Genomic DNA, 23,409 nt, shown 5'->3' on the forward strand with positions numbered 1-23,409 from the left:
CTAAGGACTAAGTGAGCAGAGCTTGCTGAAGTGATCAAACAGCAGAAGTGCCTCCTTCCGTTTGCTTACCTGGTTTTCCCTTTGCTGCCAGAGCATTCACTTCCACACTAGTGAGCACCACTCCCACCAAGGCATAAGGAGGTCTCCCCACCCCCAGTACGACTTTGCAAGGGCCGGGACAGACCATAATACTTGTATCCTTGGCAGTATTTGGCAGTTTTAGGCAACCAGCAAGGTACTAAATTCATACCTCTCGATTAATATCTGCCCATTGCTTTCCTCCTCCCTCCTGATGCTGTGGTCATCTTAAAAGACTACAGATTATATTATTTTATTAGATTTATTTTTATTTGAATAATTAGTTCCAGTAAGTACTTAGATCATGAGCGGGTATAATTTTACTGCCTAGGGTCTTAAATTCATAAGTAAAAAACAAAATAATGACTTAATGTGACTTTCAAAAGAAATACAAGTCTTATCTGCATCAGCAATTACACATGGTAGACATAAAACTCTTTACCAAATAAAAAGTTCTTGGTTTTGACACTTAAGGAGGAGTGCTGGGTGAATCAAGAAGCAGACTCAAAAAGATGGAAAAGGGGAATAACAAATGCACATATGCACACACCATGATAGATTATTCTCTTAAAAAAAAAAAAAAGATTTGACTGCCGCATACATATATACTTTGGAATGAAAAATACACGGAGTCAAATTCTGGCCTTCCACCAACTCTGTGTAAACTTGGATTCATTCCTTAGCTTTTAAGCCTCAATTTCCTCAACTGCAAAATGAGGATCATAACATCCACCTCACGGGGTAGTTCTTTTCAACCAATCATTCATTTAAATGCTTCCTGAAAATTAAGTACCTATACAAAGTACTTTACCCAGTGCCTTTAATAGATGTTTTTTTTTTGCAATGACAAAATTAAATTGGCTTATCACCTTTTGGTATATCTATATATCTCTTCTTCACATAATTTTATATTTCCAAAGGTGATGTGTTAAATATATTTAAAAAGTTAACATTTATACAAACATTTCTATCCACAAAAAGTTAATAAATCAGGCTCTGGGTTCACAAAATACAGTCACTATATTCATGGGCCAGATGAAATAAAAATCAGACCCCCTTTCCTTAGAGAAAATTATCCGAATATCAGCCCTTTCTACAAAGCCTCTTCCTGGAAATGAAGACAAGACAGAAATAGCACAATTGCTTCTCATGAAAATAATTACAAGCATGACTAGTCCAAATGCCTCTATCATGTGAAAGTATTACCTAGCTAAGTTTTTCTAAATTTTGCCTAATGATAAGGATCCATCTGGCACATCTGTTATAGGGAAAAGACAGATTTACCCATCGCCCACCTGAAACATACCACCTGAAACATTCTTGAGGACAAAGGCCTGAGAATCCCTATTTTAAGTGACAGCTGCAGGCGATTCATGATCAGGCAAGAGAGGAATTTTCTCACTGTTTCCCAAGTTTTAAGGTATAATCAACGATGGAAAACTAAAAAGTGCTAAAATCTATGCTCGATTTCAATAAAATCTATCTTGTTTTTTTTAGAAGTGAAGTATTTTGCCAGCTACGTAAGAGCAGGGACATTCATTCACTCAATTTGGTATCCTCCTCCTCACCCTCCGCTTCCTATCCCTGCTCTGTACCCAAAGTATGAGCTCAGTAAGCATTTATCTTCTGAATGAACATCAGGAAAAAAAAAATTAATAAAACTTACAAGGAATCCTATCGCAGGTTTCCAACGGAAGTAAACTAAAATTAAAATGTAGTCCTGAGTGTCAGTGTTATTAAATCATCTTAGAAGATTAAGTCGACAGTCTATGAATCGGTTGGGGAAAAAATCTTACATCCTTATTTCACTAACTTCGAACTGAAAATTAGCATTACCATCAATTACGAATGTAGAAGAAAATCTGGTTAATATCAGCAGTACCTTTAGCTTTGTCACTTGTAGGAATCAAAAAAAGTTCCATATCAAATTACAGTAGTTACAGTTCTTGAAATGTCATTTATGCTAATCAATATTTTGAAATCACAGTAGGAGACTAGATAATGATGATTACTTCACCCCGAATTCTTTAACATTTTGAGAACATTATCTACTTAATGGCTTTCTTTATAGGCCTTTATACTTTTTTGCAATTATATATTCAAACACTGTTCTCAAAAGCGACCCATAGAATTCATTGGACTGTCAAAGAAATCCATGGCACAAAAAAATGTTTAAAAATTTTAAAAAACTCTGCCTTAAAAGTTATAGATTTTTTTTTAACTAAACAGCAAAGTAAATAACTATACACCTATTTTTTTGTTTGCCTTTGTTTTTACACATAAGTCCTTCTGTTAGTTTATCAGAGAAGCTTCTTAGTCCTAGTCTCTATCCACTACAAATCTGAGGGCAAAACAGCTAAGTCTTCTTGCACTTCCCTATATTTTTAACACTGGTTCTCGGGAAAAAAAAAAAAAAGTGTAAAATGAAGATGATTCTCAATTATCCAATAACAAGAGAAACATCTAAAATATTCAAAAGCTTGATTATGAATCATTATATTTATAGGATACCAGTGTTAGGAAAACCCTCAGAGATTTATGGTCCAAATTTCCAAACAGAATGGGAATGGCCTAACTCCCACCTAAGTGGCTATGAGTACTGGGACATTTCTGGAATCACTAGCCACTTTGGGTTATGAGGGTCTTCTACTCCCTTGGCTTTCCTGACTTTCTAATCCTATAATCCTTGCTGCCACCTCAAAAGAACATCTCATCCCCTATTTCAGTGCTTCTCAAACCTTAAAGGTTTGCATATATCACCTAAAGATCTCGTCAAAGAACAGGTTGCAAATTGGTCAGTCTAGGGCAAGGACCTGGAATTAAATCTTCACTTCTAACAAGCTTTTTTAGGTGGTGCCAAGGCCACTGGTCCCTGGACCACTCTTTGAGTAGTAGAGCTCCAGATTCCTTATTATGTAAATTCCTGTCTTTTCCTGAAAGTCATGTGTAGAGAGACATTTTTCAAGTCTTTAACTGGCCTGTCGGGTAGATATGCCCAGACTTCACTGGCTAAATAGTCCAATTGCTGACGGCATCCTGCAGAAAACCCGAGAAGGCCACTGCTTCCACATTCCCACATCTAAGTAAAATCCTTCCATCACATTAAATAGCAGTTTCAAACAATACCAAGATCTATACATTCCACCTTCGCCTGACAAAGGTGAGCAGCCAGGCCCATCGACCAGCAGCAGCATCCCACTGGCAGTCTTAGTGTGCAGCTGCCTGTCGCCAGCCACTGACCACATTAGACCTAGACAACGACTCAAAATACAGTCACAGAATCTGCCTTCTGGGTCCCGCTACCCTGCCCCTCACCCCCCAAAATAAAATCTATCTTGCCTAATTCTCCTTTAGGCTGGATGTTGAGATCCCACAGTTAAGAGTTTTTCAAAATGCCTAGCCATGCCTTCCTAACTCATTTTTGGTGCTTGTCAATTTGTCTAGGCGAGAGAAATTAAATTCAACCAAACTCACGCTACACTTCTTAATGTTAACAGTATGAGTAAGTGTGTCTGAAATCTGCATTTTCCCTTAAGAATTTATAGCACTAACACAGATTCCCTTTATTACACCTTTGCTTAAATTAGGTCTAATAGACTATTACTATAATGCTGGTGCTTAGGTGTGAAGTTACAGGCTTTCTATGTTACGGTTAAACAGTCGGTGTACATCTGGGAGAACATGATTCAACTTCTGTCTATGGTATTATACGGTGTAACTGGATTGAATACATAATTTTATTAAAGAATAGTTTACATATGACAAAAATGTTAACATTTGAGCTTTTAGTTCTAGTTTCTGGGGAGAAATGCTCTGGCTATAAGGCAAGAGCTTTAAATCAATTTTTAAAAAGTTAGCTGTGACTATCAACTACTTCTAATAAGCTCTTCTTTCAATATGGCTTGAAGCAAAATAACATTATAATCTTGGGGTCAGATGCCAAACTCTGTTAACAACAAAAATTCAAAACAATCTTTTCCCCCTTTAAAGACAGTCCAAAATTCTTAATGATGGTTCCATGCAGACATAAGAATTCTATGGACTTGGGATTTCATATATAAAAGAGTAATATATTGCTTGATTCCGCATATTTTAATAACATTTTCCACTGTAAACTTTACATAAGAGTTCTTGATATGATGCAGTTCTAACATTAAGAATGATAGATTTTCATACTCGAGTGAATTGAAAGCCTTCCAAGGTCTCAACAATGAGAAAAACAACGGAATATTACAAGAAAATCAAAAAGTTCAGATATTTTTCTCCATGAAAAGTCTGTACACAAATAACCACGGCTTTACCCTCACCTTTACTTTATAATATGTTGAAATGGTAAGTGATTGAAACTTCTATAAATGCAAATAATATTCAGCATGAAAGAGAAAGCAGCTTAAATTCCTGTATCCTAAAGTATATCCTACTGTTGAAACTGCATGGGTTTCAAACAAAATAGGACTGATTAAGCTGAGCTGGTACAGCTTAATCTATAGGAAAACAGGACACCATACAAATCTAAATTTGAAAAATAAGAGTTCTTTTGCCTGATGTCTTGAGGACTGAAATCTTATTACAAGTGAGAGGAATAAAAAAATATATAATACAAAAGCTATGAAAGCAAACAGGTTTTATATGAATAATTATATTGCTAAAAAGTGAATATTTCAGAAAGGACACTCTGCTGTTTATTCTCCCAATGTTCGATAGTTCATGTCTAGAACACAAAGTGCATGTTTAAATTTGTGAGCACTTCCATCTTGCATTTCATAAGTGAAGCTACAAAGTAAACGAGAATTATGAGTTTTGTTTAGCATTAGCATTCTTTTGTCAATAAGAATCCTATACGTAATCTTACCTTAATATCCTCTGCCCTAATGACTTTGCCTTCTCCTTATCAACCATCTCTTTTCATGGTTGAACAACTGGTCCAGTCATCACACAGAGTTCTCCACCCCATCAGACTTTATCATTCCATTCTCAGATGCAATCATCTCCTCTCCTAAGTTTTCTATCCATTTATTTCCACTGTACCTGACCATCAACTTCTATGAATTTTCATTCCTTGGCTCTAGCCATTTTTCCCCACCTATTAGCCCGTTTCAGATTCAGATATCTTCCTTCCTGTGAACTTATGAAGAATCAGCACTCAGCTTCACTACCAATCTCATCAGCATCATGAGTTTCGTCCTCTTACCATAACCACTCTGAACATAGAAAACTGGGAACCCCTTTAATAATTCATCTCTCCACTATCATACCCAAACTGTAGATGGCAATTAGAGAAAAACACACCAATATTCTACAGCCATCACAACTATACAGTTGTGATGATCTCCAATCTCAGCTGGACTGTCAACAGCAATCCACATACTTGCCCTTAGTCTGCATCTCTGGATCCCCACTACTACCCTAGTCACTCTCAGCATGTGATTTTACCCTCTTTGAGATTTTAGACAGCACTTTGCTTAACTTGGATTTATTTAAAACTGCACCACTCCTTATCTTACTTCTTGCAGACTTGGAATGAGGTCGTCCTCTTTATTCAAGGCTTATCCTCTTGACTATGGAAACTTCCATCATCCTTGCATTCTTCTCTCTTCAACCTTAACCTTTTCGTGGGCTTTTCCATAGACAAAGTCAAAGTTCTTTCCATCCAAGAAAATGTCAACCCCCAACCCCCTGGTAAACTCTCTGTACTGTTATACATACTGGCCACCAGTCTCGACAGGCTATTTAAATTTAAATTTGTACAATTTAATAAAATTTAACTTCACTTCCTCAGGTGCACTGGTCATATTTCAATTGTCATATCTGGCTAGTGGCTAGCACACCAGACAGAACAGGTCTAGAACATGACATCGTCATGGAAAGGTCTACTGAATGGTGCCGGTCTATAGCTTCTCGTATCACTGTCCCACCTGTCCTTCTCTACATAGCCAGGCTTCTTTAAATAATAGTTTACACCTACTCTCGAATTCTTTACTGTTAACTTTCCTCAGCCATCACCTACCCCCGACCCCCAAACATCATGTAGACAATAGCCTACAAGCATTTCCAACTTAGCAAAATGAAAATCAGATTCCATCTCTGCCCCCAGCTCCAAATGGCTGCTTCTGCTCTAAGGGCCTTGTGTAAAATTCTCCAATAAGCTCCCCAGCTACCCAAGCTTGAATCTTGGGACTTATCCTCAAACCCTGCCTTGCCCTCATACCTCAGAGCTGATTAGTCACCAAATCCTGCACACATAACCTACTCAGTACCGTCATCTCTTCATCATCATTTTTAATGTCATTGCCCTAGTTTCCAACACCTCTGGACTAGAAAATTGACCACCTTGCCTCTGCTCTCAGTCCCTTATAATTCCCTACGTGCCACAAACAGGTTACTCTTTCTGAAATGCAAATTTTATAGTATTATTTCCTACCTAAAATCCTTCACGTTAGGATAAAAATTTAACTTCTTTAGCACAAGATAGAAGGCTTTCCAAAAAAATGACCTTTGCCTAGCTTTCCATAATCTCCATCAGCACTCCTCACAAAGCCCCCGAATTAATTCATGACATAAGTTAAAAACACTGTGCTTGCTGAGAAAACACAGCTTCCAGACAAGCCCCCAACTCTTCCTTCTAACCTGCCAATTGCTCATAAGTCCCTCCCTCTTGTATAGAGAGACTGGAGCTGCCATATTCTCCAACCCTGTCAAACAACTTGAAACTTCTCATATAAACCATGACCCTTCATACTAAAGCAATTACCTCTCTTTCATGCAGTATGTCCTTACTCTGCCCACATCTAGAATACTGGTCACAATTCTCAATTTCTATAATAGAATGTCAATATTAAACTGCTAGTATTTCCAAAATTTATAGAACTGCCTTTATAGAATATAAAATATTCATACCATAGGCCCTTCTCAGGCAATGAAACTTAAAAGTGTCTCCTATCTAGTCAGTAATAAATGTCCAGCTGGTATTTAGAATAGGTTATGTTAAGGTCTATCATTGAACTGAGTTAGATTACTAGAAGTCTATATGCTTAAATAATATTAGCCTGACTGCTATGGTCTGAAGGTTGGTTGAAACCGTAATGCAGGATGTGATGATATTAAGGTGGGGCCTCTGGGGCATAATTTGGTCATGAGGGTAGAGCTGTCATGATTGGATTAGTGCCCTTACAAGAGAGGCATCAGAGAACTCCTTCAACCCCTTATGCCATTTGAGGACACAGCAAGAAGGCATTGTCCATGAACCAGAAAAAGCGGCCCTCACCAGATACCGAATCTGCTGGGATCTTGATCTTGGACTTCCCAGCCTCCAGAAATGTGAGAAATAAATTTCTGTTGCTTATAAGCCACCCATTCTCTGATATTTGTCCAAAAGAACTAAGACAATGACCAAAAAGTTTTGGTCTGTTTTCTGTCCAAAGATATCTGAGGCATATGAACCATCCCATAGGTTGTAACATCCTTTAACATCCCATAAGTAAACAGTGACGGCACTATTTATTGATGGGGAGGGGAGAAACCATGGCATGCCCAGTGAGTATAATGTCAGGGTAGATGTGTGTGCCTGTGTGTGCCTCTGAGTGAACAATGAGGGTAGGAGAAAGATAAATAAGATGCAGGTTGGAAATTCATCTCTCAGGTGATTCTGATAGGAAGGAAAAAGTCCTTTTTGAGAAGCACTGGCATGGACTCTCACAGAATAACTATCAGTCAGTCAGGTCATCCCTTAAATTTATTGACGGCATTATAGATACATCAGCTGGAAACCTCATACTGGGAACACTGCCCATAACATCCTTTGACACCTCATACATAGCCTTGCAGAAGGACTTTCAGAATAAGATGAAAATATCTTCTAAGGCAAGATGATATTCTTCCACTTCTCCAGGGATGATAGGTTAAAAAAAAAAAAAAAAAGTACCCATTTTTACTTTGGCAGAAAGTTTAGAATTGTTAAATTTTCTATATTTCTTTTTCTTAGTTTGCCTGGTTTTAGATCTTGTCTTCAACATTTATTACCTATGCGACTCTGGGTGAATTATTTAACTTCTCTCTGCCTCAACTTTCTCAACTTTCTGCATCTATAAAGTGTGGTTGATAAAACCTACCTTGGAAGGTTATTCTGAGAACTGTATGAGACAACATGTGCCAAGTGCTTAGAACACTGCCTGCTGCAAGAATCCCAGAAAGATTAGCTATTAATAGTCCTGTCTATCTCATTTTGGAATATTTTTCTGGTAAAAGCCAATTCAGATTTTTTTAAAAGAAATTATGAATAAGTATGCCTGACCACAAGCCTCAATATAAACATGTTATTCTCATCAGGTAAAACTTCCCCACTGCACTCTGTATTGTTGAGATAGATTCCACTTAGAGTATTTGTTCCATGCTAACTGCCATTCTTTAAGGCATCTCCAAAATTAAATTCAGTGATTTGCTTGTTCTTCCAAAAGTTGTTATGTGACCTAAAATTTAACGTATCTGAAACTACACTCATGATATACCCTGCCATCCCCTAAATGGGTCCTTGCCTTTCTCACTAAAGGGCACTTCACTCCATCCTATATATTTGAGGTTTGTCATCCCTCACACCCAATCAATCATCAGATTGCTTCTACCTCCTTCCTAAATCTCTCTTAAATCCTTTCCTTGTCTACTTTCACTACCACAACCTTAACTAAGGCCACTTTTGTGCTTTGGGTGAGCAGTTCTGTTTAAGTTCCCTCTCACCCCAGTCTGTCTGACAGCCAAAGTGATCTTTTTAAAGGCAAAACTGGTTGTCTCACATTATTGCTTCAGCCCATCAATGACTTAGCATTTTTCTTTGTAAAAAGGAAATCTCTCAAGCCTTAATATATAGCCTAGAAAGCTGTGCATGATCTGAGCCCCATCAATAAACAACTGACTTCTTTCCCCAGCCTCATTTCTTCATCCCCCCACTAACCACACCAGACTTCTCTCCAGTTTTCAAACAGTCGGTAATTTCTGCCTCAAGGTCCTTCCCATGTCCCCTCACCCAGCCAAAGCCCACTCGCACTTTAGGTCTCTGCTTAAGCAGCATTCTCTCCCCAAAGTCTTCTCCATCAGTACCCTGACTCTTTGCTATAAAGCAGTAATTGGAACTTAGTAACTGTGCAATTTGGTTTTTTACACTGTCTCCTCACCTAGAACTTAAGTGGGACGTCGATGAAGCAGAGTCTATGCCTTGTTTACATAGTCGAGTACAGTGGTTTATACATGAGCAGTATTTTTTTAGTTGTGGTAAAAAAAGTTAAAAAAGCACACACATAAAATTTATTCTTAACTATTTTTTAGTGTACTTCAGCAGTGTTAATTATATTCATTGTTGTAGACCAGATTCTGAAACTTGTTCATCTTCAAAGCTGAAGCTCTGTATACCCACTGAACAACTCTCCATTTCCGCTTCCCGTCAGTCCCCGGAAAATACCATTCTACTTGTTTCCATGAGTTTTAACTATGGATACCTTATGTAAGTAGACTCATACAGTACTTGGGTTTTTTCTTTTTCTTTTTGATGTTGTTTTTTATTTTGTTTTTTTCTTTTTTTAAAACGGGCTTATTTCACTTAGTATGATGTCTTCTAGGTTCATCCATGGTATATAGCAAGTGACAAGATTTCCTTCTTTTCAAGGCTCATTATATTCTATTCATATTTTTTTTATACAAGTCATCTATCGAAGGACATCTGGATAGCTTCAACCTCTTGGCTACTGTGTGTGAGTAATGCTGCAATGAACATGGGTGTGCATATCTCTCTTCAAAATCCTGTTGCAATTCTTTTGAATATATACCAGAATTATCATATGATAATTCTATTTTTAATTTTTTGAGTAACCTCTACATCGTTTTCCATAATAGCTGTACCATACTACATTCTCATCACCTGCGTGCGAGGGTTCCAATTTCTTCACATCTTCATCAACACTTTTTATTTACTTTTTGTTTTGTTTTTGTTTTTGGCCATCCTAATGAGTATGAAATGGCATGCAGGTAGTATTTAATAAATCTGAGGCTACACCGATAAAAAGGTATGTTCTCTAACCTCGAGAAGTTCTACAGTAATGGGGAGAAAGGTTGACAAAAAAGGTTTGTGCTAAATATCTAGATGACAGAGGGAAGGAACTGTCAACTCTCCTTGAGTTGGGGCAGGAGGGGTGGTGGTGGGTGGTCAAGGGAATCACATTGAGTAGGATACTGAAGTTGGATCTTTAGGAAAAGCAGTCATTCAGACACAAAAATGAGAAGGACATTCCAAATGTAAAGAGTAGTATGTTTGAGGAGATATTGTATGGACCAGCAAGGCTCCTTTAGAAGAGAAATTGGTGTTGATTACATATGGACTGTATGTGAGCGTTTACTGAGAAATGAAGCTAAGTAAACAGACTGCAGTCTCATGACCAAGAGCCGGGTAAACCACACTAAGAAGGTTAGATTGCATCCGCTAAATGGCTTTAAGCCAGGGAGCGCCAAAATCAGATATGCAGTATGAAGCATGACTGGGCAGTTTGTACAGTTAGGAGGCTAATAAAATAGTCAAAGCAAGAGATGACTGAGGCCTAAACCAAAGCAAAATCTGTGGACAAAGAGAACCAGGAGAAGGAATGTTAACAGGTGGAAAAGACAGAACTTACTCGAACAATGTAAGGAGGTATAAGAAGCAGAAGGAATTTATATTCACTCTTCCGGGGACAGATGAAGTTTAAGGAAAACATGCCCAGTTTGCTTTTTGGCAACTGAATGTAGTATCCAATAGGCGGTGAAGTATATGAGTCTGAGATTCAGGTGAAAGACATGAATGAAGATACATATATTGGGAGTCATCAAAATAAAAAACAGTGAATCCCATCATCCAAATACCACTCTTCCTTATGTAAATCTAGTTCTAGAAACTGCAGCTGTCTTAATGCGACATAGCCTATGTTTCTACTAATAGAATATGTTATTCTACATATTTTACAACAAACTAGATAGTCTCCCTCTTTTATAAACACTAAATGCTCCTATGGATCTACCAATATGTCATCTCAGAAAAAGTGGGTAATAAGCCAAACTCCCATTACTTTCTCTTCTGCAACAATGAGGGCCAAAGAAGGGCACATTACCATAAACATTATAAAGACCACCTTATAATTTAAAGCCTAAGAAGAGTGCTTAGTTTATTTAGTTGAATGTCTAATATGCTGTTACTTCTAAGAAAAGTATTCCACCTAGAGTTCTAATAAGAATACTCACATGCTATTCAGCAGGCAGGCATGCATTTAAATTGTCTTTAATATGGAATTAAACCGCAAATTAGATATCAAGGATTTAAAACTAAGCGAGTTGAGAAAATTTAATTCATATGTAATTAATACCCTTAGTTTCCTGTATTTCATTACCAGGACATATAAATACAAACAATAATAGCATGTGGGCAAATAAAATTTACTGCCTGTATTTATCTACTGATTGTTCTATTCTGACTATTCTATTGTGATATGAATGTTAGATACTGAAAAATAACTCCTTTCCCTGTGACCAAGTGCTCTGGGCATCCTCAAACAGAATGATCATAGTCTGTCCACAGCCGCAATCTACCAGACTTAAAAAGGCTTCACTTTAGGATACAACCATGGACCAAACTTTTACTCTACTATACTCAGTAGCTTTTCCACAACTCAAGTCCCAAGCCTCAGAAAGTGATGTAGAAGAGAAAAAGTCCTTTAACAATGAGGAAAGTACTAGAGGCTGAATGTTTGTATCCTGGCCCCCCCTCATCAAATTCATATGTTGAAACCTAATCCCCTATGTGAGAGTATCTGGAGGTGAAACTTTGGGGTTGATTAGGTCATCAAGATGAAGCCCTCAAGAATGGGCTTAGTGCCCTTATAAGAGGGGCTTCAGAGAGCACCTTGCTCCACCCACTATGTGAAGAACAGTGAGAAGGCACTGTCTGTGAACCAGAAAGTGGGCCCTCGCCAGACAACGAAATGTGTGCTTAGAGTCTCAGAGAAAAAGCACACACGCAATGGCAAAAAGTTATATATTCTCTCTACACAAGCTTTCAATATTCACCAAATATCTACAATGAACATAAAAATAAGTTATGATAAAAATATAAAATATGTTATTTTAAAGTGAAAATTTAGAACAGTTAAGAAAGAATACAGTATTTTTCTAAGAAGATGTAAATGAACTTGAAATAACTTCACTTACTTTCTGCTCAGGGCTTTCCTGAAACAAAAGTCCGAAGTAGTCCTTCTCCAAGAGATTGAGATGTTCGCACACTTTGTCGAATAGCACTTGTCCCTTAGCACGTTTCTGAGGTAAAAGAAATATCATGCTTACTTTTCAAACATTTAAAGATTCCATGAATACTTTAAATAAAGGGTATCTTATTACATAACAGTATTTAGCTTAATATAAAATATTTGTTTTCCGATCTTTTTAACAATACAAAATAGTTATTAACTTTTTACTTTAGATTCACTCCCCCAACACACACACACACACACACACACACACACACACACACATAAATCATGAATGCATGATCAGACAGACGCTCAATGTTTTACTGCTGCTTCATGTAAATATAAAAACTAAAAAGTAAAATTCTAGTTCATTTATTTTTAAAACAGTACAAAATAATGTCCAAATTGCCTCCCTAAACTCCTCAAGGTGGCTCATATTATATCTACAATGTATATGCCCCCCAGGAAAAGCATTTACCTTCTTCTTCAATGTATACTAACATGATTTATTCTGTCAATGCTTAGGTTTGATTTTTGTTCTATTTTCTTTTTTCAATAAAAGGTATGTTTTTTTTCCCCCAAGAATGATATGCATTTGCTCTTTAGAGTAAGTTTTTAAAATACAAGGTAATGAAACTGGGACAATAAATCAGCTGCCTCTAAGGATCTAACATATTTTTGCCTTAATTGGTTGTGTTTTGTTTTTTAATTTAAGAAGTTGCTATCAACAGAGACATAAAAGCCTTTGACAGCTGTAGAAGAAAAGCTCATTGTCTAATCAATGGCAAAATATAAAGTGGTGGCTCATTTCCAATTAAGACGCACACCCCTGGGAATGCCCAACTGCAAGGTCAGGCCGCACGTGCGCCTTCTTCCACCTGCACTAATCCGAGCAGCTACAAGACTGCAAGTGAAAAATGAACAAGCCACCAGACTTTTTTCACCCTGTCCTCACACTATCAAAATGTACACTTTTAGTTAATCCGGTGTGTGAAAATTAATGTTTCCTGCACATTTAAAAACAGAAAAGATGTAAAAGACATTTTAATTTCAAATAAGTACAACTGTGATAAGGGGTTTCTAAAAATAGTCTTCACAGAAACTCAATTCAAGAGCATGTTTCTCTCCTCTAACCTTTTCTTCCTCTTTGTGGGAGCGAAGTAAGAAATTTATGCCTGAAAGATTTGCAAAAGAGAATCTGGAACTTTTATTATATTTTTTATAGCAATATTTCTTTAAAAAATGGAATTATATCAAACAGTAGAAGAAAGAGGGCGAAAGCCGCACAGATTACATATTTCAACCTAACAGCAATATGTTATCCATATCACTACAGATCCAGAAAATGAAGTTACTAAGTACATTTAAGATAAACATGTGTTTATATGTCCGCATGAAGTACACACAAATATAATGTAGTAAATAAAAGAACTGGGCTTCCAAGTCCAAATACCAAAGTTCTAACTACATTTCCATTATTTACAAGCTATGTGACCAGGGACAAGACACAGCTGCTATTTGCCTTAATTTGCACATCTCTCAAATGGGATAAAAGGATCTACATCGAAGGGTGTGGTGAGTACTAAATGAGTAGTAATATACAACAAGAGCTCAGAACAGTGTGAGGCACACAGCAAGTGCTTAATCAATATTGACTCTTTTTTGTTATAATCTAGGTTTTATAACCAAAAAAAAAAAAAAGATTCATTTTATAAAACTTTGGTTTAAGCTTTTAAAACGAAAACTTCCAAATTTCATTATCTAAAACTATACGCAATTATTAACCTATGTAATTTAAAACTCTGAGTTGAAAGGTATTTTAAGTTAATTTTATGAGGAGGTGACTCAAATCATTACTTTCTTAAAGGTGCAATAAAATCAACTGTCTCTTTATAGCAACTTGGACTAGATGTAAGGAAATTTGGTTGCAAACGGTGGCAAAGAATACTTTAAAGGTCATCGAAAATTCATTAGAATTTGCTCTCTGACATTAATTTCAACATTGTTTACTCCTGAATCTCCAGTAAAAAGACTGCCTAGCATAACACATGTTAAAAATATTTATTGAATCAACTGAAAAAACTGTACGTAACATGCTTTAAATGGGGTAACATTTAATATACTCAGTCGCATAGTGGCTGACCACAGCTATAATTTCAGTGCCTTTCTAATTAGGAACTTTTCTTATCTGAGATAACAAAGGGAGCAAACTATTACAGCTTCTGCCACAGTATTCTACTGACACATCGCTCACTATGCATTTATAATGAGGTATAAATGAGCCACAGAGGACATTTTACCTACTATAAAGCAGGATTATTTATCTTATTTACAAAGATATTAAAAACTCAATAGAAGCTTATATAAAAAGCTGACCTTTAATCAGATATAGTTTCAAAACAGACATCATTTCTATGAAATGTCCAGCTATAAATGACAACTACTTTCAAATAAGCTAACTACTGAAACTAAGTAGCTGCAGACATCATACAGAAATATAACAGTCATAAGGAGATTCATACCATTTTATTTGGTTTAAATGCTATTTGAAATTAGGGTAAAAAGATATTTGAGACAACTGATGTTTGTAAATAATATGCCTCAGTTCAAAGAAAACACATTCCAACACTGGTGTAAAGTCAATTTTTATTAATCATTCTTTCCCACTTTTCACTTCATTCTTTCCACTTCAAAAATAGAAACACGCTCTCATGGACAGAATTCCCCTAAAAGATTTAGAGGAAAACATCCACAAAGCTCACCACCACAATCTGGTGTTGGTATGCTGGGCGGCATCAGCACAGGGCTGGAGTAAGCCGAGTTCCTCCCTCACTCAACGTTTTGTAAGCACTTTACTGTTACTAGAGGAGTGTGACAAAGGACGAGCCACTTAGTCTATTTAAAGTGTAAAGTGAGATCATAGCTATCTCATAGATCACTGAGAGGTTCCAATTAACCCGATAAGTGAGTAAATGTCCAAGTGCCAAACCAAGTGCTTTACTCAATCATAGCTGAATTCCATTCTCAACTGTTCTTTCACTAGTCCACATTTAAAAACACCAAAATTATCTTCTAGATGCTTCTCTACTATTTTCTACTTCCCTCTCCAGGAAATATATACTTTAAATGTTTGATAAGATCTTAACTAAACACACATATTACTTAAACTTCCATTCAACATCTCTACTCTCAATGAACTAGAAGTCTGGCTGGAAAGACAAAAACACAATACTGTGAAGCACGTGCTGAAAGATGCTACAGGAACATCAAAAATGGACAGAGTAACTGTCAGAGAAAAAGCATTACCTTCACCAAGACTGCAACATCTGCAATGAATCTTAAAGGAGATTATTTTTTAAGGCAGAGAAACAGCATATTCAAAAGAATTTACTTTTCTCTCCTGATGTTTACAGAGTCTGACAGAGCCGATTTCTATCCAAAAGATACTGGAGGATATAAGATGAAAAATTTAACCCATCTGTAATGGACAAGGTATACAATATGATTGATAGGTAGACTGTCTCACTCTCCCATGACTATGAGGGCTTGCCAGGCTAAAAGGCTCAATATAAACTGATCCAGCAACTAACACGTATCAGTTCCTATAGGACGACATCGGGGAAGCATCAATAAAATATACATGATCTCAGGAAATTTATACTCAACTGGCCAAGACAGAAAGTAAAAAGGAAGTACCCTCCCACCCCAAAGAAGTCCTATTAATCTACCACTTTGGATATAACCAGGTACCTGGTCCAACTGATCCAAATACACCTGACCAATGTGGCCTATGAGATAGGCTGATACAAGAGCTCTACCCAAAGACAACGTTTTATCCTGGGGATAAGATTACCAGATAAAATCACATCTTCCCTCAAGCAGTTTAAACACAAGACAGATATACATACATTCTTACATACACGTACGTACGTACACACACACACACACACACACACACACACACACACACACACACACACAGTCATAGTGGTGCCACCAATGCTGAGGGAAAGACAATGAGAAGGCAGAAAACCAAAGCCAAAGATATGAGGATACAGACTTGTATTTGCCAAAATACGTTCCAGTGGTCCCACTGGTCCTATGAGATGCTCCATATATATAGATACCCATATCTCAAAAAGGGGAGTAGAGTGGGACGAAAAATTTCTGTCTACTGTACATAACTACTAAACATCAAAACTCCTATTTGCATTAGATACCCTGAGAAGTTCTACAATGAAAAAATAAAAACTTGTTTACTATCATTTGACCTAATGTTTCTTGATATTATTTGACTAAAAACCACACTATCTTTTTAAAACAAAACACTACCTTATCCCATAGCAGATTTACTGTTTGTAGACCATAGCTCAGGAACTGAGGTAGAGAAGAATTACCGTGATGTGGCCCTCATGCAGATCTGGAGACTGGCATTATCTTTTCGATTCAAAAGTGCCAAAAAAAGAGAATTCAGTTTAAACTGGTACAGAATTGGATGGGCCCAGTTGTCTGGCAGAAGTAAATGATTTCCATAGATAAAATCCCAATGAGTATAATCAAAAATCAAACACAAAAGGAAACCAGTTGTCAATTATTGAGAGTTAGACACAGTATCAGAATCAGATCCTCAGAAACTGTAGGTAATAGAAATTATCAAGTATAGAACACAAACGAGTATGTTTTATATATTTAAAAAATAAATATATTTTAAAATATCATCCATGGAAAACTATCAAAAAATAGATTCTGAAAAGAATCAAACAGAACGTCTAGAAAAACTAATAATTAAATTATAGTCCAAATGAAGAGTTTGACACAGCTAAAAAGAAAACCAATAAACCAAAATGCAGATATGAAAAACTACCCAGAATGCACAGAAATGCAAAGAAATGGAAAATATGAAGGAACTTCACAGACATGAAAGAATACCGAGGTCAACATATATCTCATTAGAATTCTCGAAGACAACAGAACAAGGGAGAAGCAATATTAGAAGACATAATGGCTGATAAATACTAAAACTCTCAAATTAAGAAAACTCAATGGTTCACTAAACAGATAAAATAAAATCCATTAAACTATAATCGCTTTATTCCATTCATTATTTACTCACTGACATTCAAAAGATTTTGATATGCAATATTTAAAAATGATGAAAGGGCTTTGCTTCTGAAAATGCTTTGCTGCGGGAACCAAAAACATTAGAAAACAATAAGCATTCAAAAAAGTACGCAAGAAATCATTGCTTTTTATAAAACAGAAGGCATAAAGTCCTTTAGAGAAGCAATATTCAGATAAAATGATAAGGGAATGAATGAAAATAAATGTTGTAAAGAAATTTAAAATTATATTAAGAAAATAAAAATCCATTTATATTCCAAAAAGCTTCATGATGATGTAGAGGATAAACTTGAGATCAACAAGAAAGAGAGGAAAATAAAAATAAAATAGTATAAGACAACTTACTACTTTTAGCCTCCGATCTTTCAATTAAAGCATAAAAATGCACATGAAGAAATCTGAGAATAAGATTTTTTTTTAAGTCATTATGTGGTTAGTCACAATGACACATGTAAAGGCCACTGCAAATGTCCCCAAGGCATTGGCTCACTCGAAGCTCATGGTGACAAGTGAGAGGAAAGCAGGTCAGGAACATTACTACCTCTGATTTACACGTTAGACCCTGCAGGTGAGGGAGGAAAGAACGTGAGTAACACGCGGAGTGGCTAGTCTTCCTGGGCCACACTCCTCTCATAAAGGCCAGAAGAAAGTAAAATGCTTTACTTCCAAGAACCCACCTCCTTAGGAAGTACGAATGAAGCCAAGCCCCAAGAAATAACAAATATCCTCAAAAATAAATAGCTAAAGTCATCAAGACATGAGGGAAAGAAACATGAGCAAGGAAAGAAAATTATAACAGAAAACTCAGAAAAGTTACTCATAAGAAAACAAAACTGATCTGCTTTTGAAAGCGAACTGAAAAAGGCAAACAAAGTGGCATATTTTCATGTCATAAAGAAAATATATTAGATTATCGGGAGACATATTAAATGTTACATAATAAATGTCTCAAGTTAGCACACTTTTTAAGTACTAATCTGCAATCAAACTTACCTGCGTATGCTCTAACAGCAGTATGACCCGGTGGCTCACAACTTCTTCACACTGTTCACAACACACTCCATAAATAATAATTCTCATCATTTGGGGGGAAGGAACCAAGACACGATTCATAATGGCAGTACATAAAAAATTGGGGGCAGGGGGAGGTGCGGCACACAAGTTGAAATTGTACCTTCACCCACTCCCTGATTCTCCTATGGAGCACCTTTCATGAAAATCACCGGTTCTCAAAAGTATGGGAAAAGGGAGCTGAAGGGGAACCCCAGAATGCAGGCCCTACCTCTTAATAGCTGTGTAACCTCGCTATGCCTCAGTTTCCTCTTTAAAATAAAAACACATAATGGTGATAAAAGAATTAAATGAAGTGTGTGTAAAGTGCTTAATAAAATGTTTGGCACATTACATAGATTTATTAAAAGGCAGCTGAAATCACAGGACTTTGATGAGCTGCTCTAAAAATAATTGATTTTAAATATGATTAAAGAGCTTTCACAGTTACTTCATCCAGTCTTATTTCACAAATGAGGAAATAGGTTATAGAGAGTTTAACCAACCTAACTGTTCAGTCTCATTTCCTGAAGTTCTTTTAAAAATTGAATTCTTATTTGTGGGTATAACCATAAACATTAGTACTCTGTATTTCTATCTGGAAAGGTCATTTTCTTCTATTATCATTTTTAATTTTTATAAACAACTTAAATTCTACTGCATGAAAGTACTATAACAATGCATTTGTTAACCAAGCAGAATACAGAGATATTTTGCTTTACAATGTGCGCCAGCGACACCAGTCCATGCAGCTGTTCATAGCTGTTAGAGCAATTTGCCACACTGACCCAGATAAAGAGGGGTACTGATTTGCCAAAAAATACTCTAAATTTCTTTTTTACCTTGATTTATTTCCAACTATTGAAAACCTATCTCTAGACAAATCTCTAAATATTCCTTCCCAATGAAGCCTATTCCAGTCTCCAAACATTCATCTCTCTCTTTCAAGCACTTTATTTCTCATCTATGGTAGGTACTCTTACATTCAACTTCTTTTGAGATTTATTACTTTTGAAGACTGAATTATTTATGCAAAAGTATGTCTCCTACAGCAGCACCTCACTAAGTAACTAGCTCGCCAGCAGGCCAAGATATCTATTGGATGGAATGGCTTGGTGCCATGAAGCCTGCCAAAAAGTTGGCAGAGTTGAGTCTAGAATTCAGGCCTTCTGGCTCACAGTCTTAGGCAATCTGCTGGATCTAGCTCATGGACGACCAGCCCATAGATATTCAAGGAACTAAACCACACACACACTGCCAACTAGATTCTGGGAGAAGAACAGCCAGAGACCTACATTTTATTTTCACAATTCTACATTGTACTTAAAGCCTTCCTTAGTAATTTAGAGCATTTCCAAATATTTCTTGGGAACCAGAGGAATGACAAAAGCAGAAAAGCCCATCTGCTTCTTTCTCTAACGTGCAGGTCATGTCACACCTTTATGCAGAAGGGGACGGTGGGGCTTTTTGGAGTCCCTACACATTCCTTCACTGAAACATCAGTTCCACTGTCATTTCCTCTTGCTGTCTGAAGCAATACTTTGCTTTGTATCCCTTCCTACACTAGAATCTTTATAAATTACAAACTGTGTCAATCTCTATTCTGATCATGTAGCCCCAAGTTAATTAAAACCATACAACTGTTAATAAAATTTTGCAAAGCACACTCCAAAAAGAAATCTTACTTTCTATATTAAATGCCAACAAGCTTTACAATCTATTTTTCCCGTCTGCCTCTCCCAAACCCTACTTCCGTGTTTTATCAGCAATATCAATCAGTGGATTGAAAACTTAAAAAAAAAAACAAAAAAGTACTTTGGTCTATTTTCCAGGTATCTGATTTTTCCTTTAAATAACTGCAAAATACATTAGAGATACCCAGAGGAGCAAGACGAAGAAGGACAATTTAGATAGGTTTAAAATATGGACAAGGACTGAAAGAACAGCTTTTGGGAACTTAAAAAAAAAAAAAAAAAAAAAAGGCAAAGCAATCTACAGCAGACCCAGCCGAAGAAAGGCAGGCTGGAATCTGAGGCGCTGAGCAAAGTCCCCCGTGCCTGTGCTGTTATTTGTGGCATTCATTACTGAGGCCAAAACATGACATTTCTGGAGGCCTCTCAGCTTGGAGGAATTTGTGCAACTGCTTAGCCGGCAGATTGCAGTCAGCGCCACACACCACTGACGTTTTGTAAAACACCATCACTGTCTCCGTGTAGGCCCCGCCACACTGCAGTTATTGTGTGCCGACGAGACAGTGCTGGGAAGTGCACAATGCGATCCATACATTACAGCTCTTGAGCTATGTATTTTGCGCTAGCTCTAAACTACACCATACAAATGTAAAAGGCCACGGACAGAAAGGTATGCGCAGAGCAAATACAACAACTGATACATTGTCACCGAGGGTGGAGGATATTAAAGAAAACCACACAGAAGGGGAAAGAGTGTCTCAAATAGTCTAAGGCCATCATTTATGGGATTGTTCTTTTCCTACCAATCTGAATGAGCTATCGAAACACCTGTGTCTCAGAGTTCAAACACTGACAGAAAGAAACCACATCCAATGATTTTCTGCGTGTTAAAAATTTAATTCCAGAAGTAAATGTGTCATTTATGGTTTCCCGACCATTAATATGAATTTAAGTGTGAACGAGTTTTTCCAGTTACTCAAAAAAAGGTATGTGTGTATATTATATATAAAATATATAAATATAAACATAGATAAAATATATGTATGTACATAAACATATACATGTAAGACACACTTTTATCTTCTTTTAATGACTAGTTGAAAAAAAAATTCAAACTCTCATCAGTGATCAGGAAAACTATATACATGTATATCCATAAATAGATACAAATATGCATTATCAAAGTTAATGTAAACATGCAGGCTTCGTAGAAATCACTATAAAGAATGATAAAAAAGATTTTTTTTTTATGTAGCATTCGTTCAAGATTAGGCTACAGAAGAGTTTGGAGAAAAAGAAAAAAATATATCAGAACTCATTATAGAATCTATTTCTTTCCCATTCCACAGGATTCAGGGGATTATGATAGAACACTGGGGAAATTTTGCAGTGTTGTTAGCATGAATGACCCAAAATACTATTCAATGTAGTTTTAGGTGCTAGAAACAAAAATCAAAAGGCTGGTACTAAAACAAAAGCAAACAGTCGCCCAGAATAGACTGCACAATAGACTCCAGTAACTGCATCCTGCAATAATTTTAAAGGAAACTCTAATGTAGCTAGAAGCTTATAGACTCACTTTTAATAAAATCACATACAGACCTTAACCAACTCAAGGACACAGGAGCTTGCCATTCTTATATAAGACCCTATTTCATGAGCACAATGCTTCCAAATTTAAATGCAGTATTCAGAAAGAATGTTCTTCTACTCTCATCTGCTGGGTTTTGAAATGTTTCAGAATTCTTAAATGAACACACAATCATTTCATAAGCAACCAGGTAAGTTTAGATGTTTCATCTTTACGCTATATGGAAAATGGAAAAACAATAGAAATCCTGCTACTAGTATTATTTGCAAACACTGTCAACCACAAAGTTTAAGAGACATGACCTTTTTTCCTCGAAGCGAATAAATGCGAATTTTAGTTTTAAAAAATAAAACATTAAACTTTTAATCTGTCATCCATAATCACACCCTGTATTTCCAAGGTGGCTGTAGTTTATATTTTCCACAATTAAGAGGTTTTCGTCAGCTTCAGGACATAAGTATCAGCTGGCTGACCAGAGGGCATTCTCTCAGAAGATTTCTATCTCCACATAGAACAGGCCAACAGGAGGCTATTCCAAGAACAATTCTCACTCCTCTTACCAGCATGCGGGCTTCAGGATAACCCCAAAGCTAAGCTCTGGAATGGAGCTGCAGGAAACTTCAAGTAACCCCTAGAAGGATGGATCTTGAAGCCAGCTAAGAAAATCACATCCGATAATGAAATGTAAATATCCACCCAAATTTTATACAAGGGATTATACTTATTTTTTGGCTTTAACTAAATGATAAGGAATAATAAATACTCCTATTCTAATAAATGTCAGCTGGTCAGCTCTTCATAAAGTGTAGTCTTTTAAATGCCTCTCTTTAGTGATAAAAGTTTAATGAGAAAGAATCATCTAAATCTTCATCTCCTCTCACCAAATAGTCTGCAGTTTCTCATATGCAAAACTTGAATATATTTCTATTCCTAGAGTTTGAGTGGTAAAATAAATAAATTTATCTTCGACATATTTTTTTACCCAACTGGTTATGGCCATTCCCTCTTCAACATGGGGATAAGCCCTCTTGACACTAGGTATTGGTTTATTCAAAATTTTAAGAGAAAGTGTACTGGCTTTAAACTTGTGGTTTTCTTGTAAAAGTACTAACTAAAGTTTAATCTTTGAATCTAAGCAAGTTCTTTAAATTACAAAGGCATCGCTAATATCTAAGTAGTATATAAGTGTTTATGTTATGGGCCCTCCAAGTCACCAAGTTATTGATAAGAATATACGAATATTGGGAATTTATCTAAGCACTTGAGTATTTTCATCAGAAATTCAAAGAAAATGACAAGATCCTTAGAAAATTATAATCAGGAATTTAAAAGATGGTAATAATAATTGTAGCTAATACTTATAAGCCCTTAATATATGCTGGGCATTGCTCAAAGTGAATCATAACCAGACAAATTCAGCCACGAATTTGAGTTAGGAAACGGCTGTCAAGTAAATGAACCCAGAGAGATACTTAATAAGATTTCCTGCAGTCCGATTGTAGAGTCTCTACTTCATTCACTTTCCTATCATTAAAGGAAAATTCCCCACCAGCCATGTTAATATTTCAGCAATGAGCTGGTTGATGAATTCACCTTGTACCTGGGGAGCAGGTGCTCTGCCAGG

General features: G+C 36.5%; 1 protein-coding gene across 13 annotated transcripts in view; it reads right to left on the reverse strand.

Moving 5' to 3' along the window:
• Positions 1-23,409, reverse strand: part of EPB41L2 (erythrocyte membrane protein band 4.1 like 2) — a 191,727-nt gene that overhangs the window by 65,300 nt on the left and 103,018 nt on the right. For all 13 annotated transcript variants that reach the window (XM_036221723.1, XM_036221717.1, XM_036221697.1 and 10 more), the window contains exon 4: positions 12,295-12,399. In XM_036221723.1, coding sequence (XP_036077616.1) covers positions 12,295-12,399 — 105 coding nt within the window. The remainder of the gene's footprint in view (positions 1-12,294; positions 12,400-23,409) is intronic.

This window comes from Rousettus aegyptiacus, unplaced genomic scaffold (assembly GCF_014176215.1).
Source record: "Rousettus aegyptiacus isolate mRouAeg1 unplaced genomic scaffold, mRouAeg1.p scaffold_m13_p_1, whole genome shotgun sequence".
Lineage (NCBI taxonomy): Eukaryota > Metazoa > Chordata > Mammalia > Chiroptera > Pteropodidae > Rousettus > Rousettus aegyptiacus.